The sequence below is a fragment of the Alosa sapidissima genome, chromosome 16, assembly GCF_018492685.1.
Source record: "Alosa sapidissima isolate fAloSap1 chromosome 16, fAloSap1.pri, whole genome shotgun sequence".
Lineage (NCBI taxonomy): Eukaryota > Metazoa > Chordata > Actinopteri > Clupeiformes > Clupeidae > Alosa > Alosa sapidissima.
The window spans coordinates 6,140,698-6,146,174 of record NC_055972.1 but is presented as its reverse complement, the minus strand read 5'-3'; the positions used below and the strand labels follow the sequence as shown (position 1 = coordinate 6,146,174).

Genomic DNA, 5,477 nt, shown 5'->3' with positions numbered 1-5,477 from the left:
GAGATGCAGCTCTCCATCCAGAATGTTTTTATGGGATTTAAACAGTCCCACGCCACTGTAAACTCTGCACCACTCATCACTGAAGGGCCAGCCCTGCCAGAGCCATCATTAACACCTTGCAATAACTTCAACATTTAAGGTGCCATTTCGGTGTCCCTAATCTTCTGTAAACATATCTGTGTGGCAAAGCACCAGCAATGGCCAAAGGGGGCGATGGGGCGAAAAAAAAGGTCAAAATATACAAACAAAATACAAAATGTGTCCCTTGTTTATGGAAACTTGCAAAAGTGCTGGTGCCCAAATTAAGTGAACTACAAAGGAGATTTTTGAGATGTTAAAAGAGTCAGCAACCAGACAGAGAGACACAAAATACAACACGACTAGTGCTCTACATGGAGATGACTACAGTAACTACCCACACAAACACAGCAACCACTATGGAAGGAAGGGCGTTCCATGCCAACATTTGTTATTTTACAATGTTAGAGACTTATAGCTTAGCTTAGGCGCAAAGGAGGTGTGAATATCCTATAGAGTATTATGTTATTACTTTCATATAGTGTTAATTGTGAATTAACACTACTGTACACTTACAAATATGTTAACAGGCAAATGTGAGAGGAAATGACAGGGAAGGAATAAATTATAGATGGGTACAATTTGTAAATTAACAGAAATTGGTATAGAACAGGCTATGTTTTCAGGAGGGAGAGGGAGAGAGAGACAGAGAGAGAGAGAGATTCTTGTTCGGAAAGATACTTTTAGAGGGGGGACTTTACAGTAATGGTATACCTGTCTGTCTATGTGATAATGTCCAAACTGAAAAGTTGAGAAGAAAAATAGTTAAAGCATGACATAAAATGTAAAGTCCTTACATACTGTATACTCTGCACAAAGCCAAAACGTCACTGTTATTGTCTATCAAACTGGATACATTTTTATTTGGGTTGTTTCTCTATATATTGGCCTATCCCCTATCTCCAAATAATAAACTTAGGATGTCCTATCATTTCAGTAATTTCAGAGAAGCAGCATTTGGATAAGCATAACAATTATTATCATCATTATTGCTAGTATTACAACAAAGACTGACGGTGTATCACTGCAATACAGACGGAGGTCAAAAGGCAACACGGTAGTGGCGTATTTGGGAAGAGAAAGAGCACGCCACGCCTTGTCGGGAGAGGGAGAGAGAGAGAGAGAGAGAGAGAGAGAGATAGAGATGCCGCTCAAGTCTTTCTTTTTCTTTGAAAGCATAGTATCCACCTTGGTCCTAAAATGCGCGTGCGACTGCGTAATTGCACAATGTAATCTGTGATTTAGTTTCCAGTGGAGAACAGAACACTGGTGATTTCAGATCTCATAGAAATGGCCTTCCAGGGGTAATGGTCCCCTGGGCAGGTGGACGGCAATACACCCAAAGCCATACATTCTGAAAACACGTGGAACACTTAATAGTCCCGAAATAAGAATCTGCGTTACAACAACAGCAGTGCAAGTCAAGTGAATGCAGTAAAGACTTGCATCGAAACTTTGTAAAAGAGTTATCAAGCCTCAACGGTTAATTCTATCAAAATAAATTAGGCTACTTACAAAGTTTTGTCCACGGTATACGGCCTAATAACGTCAAGAACAACTGCGCAAATGATATTCAGTTATCAGTCTCTGCGGTAGCCGAGGACATAACGCAGTTCGGTGCGCCAAAAAAATGCATTTCAGGAGAAGCCCCCTGAAGCTAAGACGACCTGCATCTTAACCGCTTTACAGAAAGCATACGGACAACACAACAGTTCGTACAGCAGTCAAATTGTCAGCAGTCGAGGTGTGGATCACTGTTTAAAAGGAAGGAATTTTGCTTGTTCTGTTTTTAGAAAATAACTAGTTAGCTTGTTTGCGCGCGTTTTATTGTTCTGTGGCGTTGTCATAATCTAAAATTGTTCAGATAAAACGGAATGGATCGTCAAATTCTAAAGCGTTTAGCTGAATTTCACAAATGTAGGCTAGTCTTACATGTGAGTTCTACACTGCAGTTTGCCTTCCTAAAATTCAGCCAAGCCTAACAATGTATCGGCGTTTATTTTTTGTAAGTAGCCTATAGCGAATATTGCCACTGGCAGATGAATTGGATCATTCTCTATGAATTAGACTAAATGTGATGTTGAACATCACAGGGGGGGGGGGGGGGGGGGGTGGACAGATAGGAGCCTGTAGCCTACATGGTAAAAGTACCCTAAAGGCAGCAGTGGCTTGAGTCGTCATAAAACACCCAACAAAATCATACGAATGTTGTGGATATTCCAAAAAAGTTTGTATTTCCAGTGCTGTCACGGAGACTTGAGTGGCGTTTGCTTGTTAGGGTGGATAGAGCGTAAACACACAATGTTCAAATGGTATGTGCGCCTTACCGTTCGATCGTCTGACAATATTCTCTAGAAAAGTATTCTGAGGGGCTACTAGTCCTCTCCGGCCGCCTGCCATCACAGCGGCTCATGCAGTCGTCCCGCAGGTTGCGAGCGGTGACCGTAAACCAAACGTTATCCGCAAACTGACGTCTCCGATGTGTCGAATACCTCTGCTGTCTTCATGCTGCTCTCTTCTCCTCCGGAGCTCTGGATTGGGGGCTTTCCTCCTCGCGCTGTCCCTGCAACACAGTCAGGAGCGACACCCCCCTCCACTCTCGATTACGCGCACTTGGCGAATTTAGCAGAAATGCGCGCCCCCCTTCGCATCACAGCTGCCTCGCATCTTCGGACCAGCGCATCCGACTGGTACCTAACTTTGTACTGATGCTCGCCATCTCCATCCTCAATGTAAATGCGCCATCTGCTGATAGATCATGTAAGTGTCATTTTGAGGAGTTCCTAACGGTGCCAGGGTAGCGCAGGGCAAAATTGCCAGACAATAGTTGTTTTGCCATTTTACATGACACTGCATCATTCATTTAGCAAACACAGAGAGACTTTCAGTTAACTAACTACAAGGACAGACCCCCTGGAACAACTTGAGGTTAAATATTCCAGGCAGGAGCACCATGGAGACAGCTCCTGAAAACGAACTCACAGCCTTCAGGTGTTCCATTTGGAAGGTTTCCATTTAGAGAGAGAAAAACAGTAGGCCTAATGGTAATCATTACAAATATTACACAACAGGATCCATCAGGATGTATCAAGTGCCCGTCAGGACAGGAATAGGTTGTAATGAAACACAAGGGCCTCCCTGTTCTAAGTCATTTGGCCCTAATTTAAATGGTGGGCAAAGTCTAACTAGAGCTAATTTAAAAGGCAAAATCTATATGTTAATTTACAGTTTCTTTACAATCCTTTTTACCATGTTCACGTTACATGTTACACATTTTTACAGAGGCGTTTCCAAAAACTTGACCACAATTCGGTTTTTGCATATTTCAGATCTAGAGCTGTTTGTACAGCTCAGTGTGAATGTCATTCCACATAAATCACTCCACCGCCTCCAAATAATTCAGAACTCTGCAGCCAGGATAGTAACAGGCACAAAGTCCACAAGCCACATAACACCTGTACTGTTGCAGTTACACTGGTTACCAGTAACCCAGAGAGTCCAGTTTAAGATCCTACTGTTGACATATAAGGCCCTGCATAACCTTGCTCCCAACTATATCACCGACCTCTTGGAGAGCTACACACCATCCCGCTCGCTGCGATCCTCATCAGCTGGTCTGCTCAAGGTGCCCAAGATGAACCTCAGCACCATGTGAGAGAGTGTTCTCCCACACAGCCCCAAAGCTATGGAACTCACTTCCTAATGACATCAGGAAGTGTGAATCTACTGTCCAGTTTAAAAAGGAACTGAAAACCTTCAGACTAGCCTATATGGACTATGTTATGGCTAAATGGACTATATATTTTTGATATTTTTTCTCCTTTCTTGATTTTTTTTTCTATTTGTTTTATCTGTGAAGCGACCTTGGGTGTGCTGAAAGGCGTTTTAAATTACATTTATTATTATTTATTATTATTAGAGTAAAGTCTGGTGTGGTGTGGTCTTCCTGTGTGAAAACCCTCTGAGTGGGAAGTGGCGAGAGCTGACAATCAGAGCTGTGAGACGCTTTTGTCCTTGTACTGTAACTGTGCTACAATACATTCCCACAGGAGGGAAGATGCTTGTGAGTCTATAAATTGCTTTAATATAAATGAGCATGCAATGTAATCAAAGTATTAATGCTTTGATTTGCACATACGCCTAAAAATGATGCATTTCATTTTCTTTTTCATCTACAGTATCTATTCTGGACATGGACACAAATGAAAGTGAGAAACACAAGATGGCAGTGTCCATATACACACACACTCTCTCTCTCTCCCTCTCTCTCACATATACACACACACACACAGCACACTGTTTGACCACATGACCTGTTGCAGTCAAGAGCTCAGTACATCAGTGTTGGTCATTCAGCATCTAAGCACAGAGTGAGTGCAGCACCAGATCAAGACGGTAAGGAGATCAATTCTTAAAACAATCACAGGTTACATCTTGAAGTGTTAATGTGCTGATGCTGTTTGCTTTACTCGCGTGTCTACACTGTGTTGTTGGACTACAGTACACTTTTACAACATTTACTGTAACATTGAGATGCCGTTAAACATGAGTTTTATACACTGCTCAAAAAATTAAGGGAACACTTACAGTTTTCCACAATTGTTAAAACACATTTTTTAAACCTTCCACCCTTTTCTCCATTCTCACTACTAACTACATTCACAGAATGTCTGACAGTTCTTGCAACACTCGCCTCAAAAGTTTTACTTGCGCTCAGAACCAAATAGTGTCAGAATATCGATCCAGTGTATGATTGAAGTGATGCCTTAATTGTTTTGAGCAGTATATTTAATCTATTTGTTTGGTGTTAGAATATTTAAAGGGAAAATGTCAGGTTAACAACATTTTTAGTTAATGTGTAGATATACATATTTTTTAAAAGCATTACTCTAAATGCACTACAATATGTACAGCAATTTCAATGACAATCACAGATTTACCTACACAACATTAATTAAAAATGTTGCTAACCTGACATTTGCCCTTTAAGTGCTTTTGTACATAATGCACTTTTTCCAGCCTATTTCAATGCAACCCTGCCTAATGCAAACATGGTGGGTATGGCACAACATAATTCATGCATTTAGCAAGAAGTTGTTTATGTTTTTCAGCTCATTGTACACTGACTGACAACATACAGTAAGCTTATAGTTAAGGCAATTAAACTGAACTGAATATTCATTTTTTGGTGCTTAAAGTGCATTTTTCAGCAAGGTTAACTGGCACGCTAATGTGTGTGTTTATAAAGCACACAGTGTGAACAGTTTTGAACAATAGGAGACATGGTATTGAGACAAGTATGATTGGGGGAAAAAACTGTAATACCATGAAACACAAGGATCGGTGGGTCAATGTCACAGGATAGCTGGAGTGCATGCAGAAGATGCCTTGCTCATTGA

The 5,477-nt window shown here is 41.1% G+C and overlaps 1 protein-coding gene across 1 annotated transcript in view; it reads right to left on the bottom strand.

The window, feature by feature from the left end:
* The window catches only part of LOC121685163 (potassium voltage-gated channel subfamily H member 1-like), a 55,723-nt gene extending 53,049 nt beyond the window's left edge, over positions 1–2,674 (bottom strand). The window contains 1 exon segment of the mRNA XM_042065511.1: positions 2,406–2,674. Within this exon segment, the coding sequence (XP_041921445.1) occupies positions 2,406–2,478 (73 nt within the window). The 5' untranslated portion in view covers positions 2,479–2,674.
* Between the last annotated feature and the right edge of the window lie 2,803 nt (positions 2,675–5,477).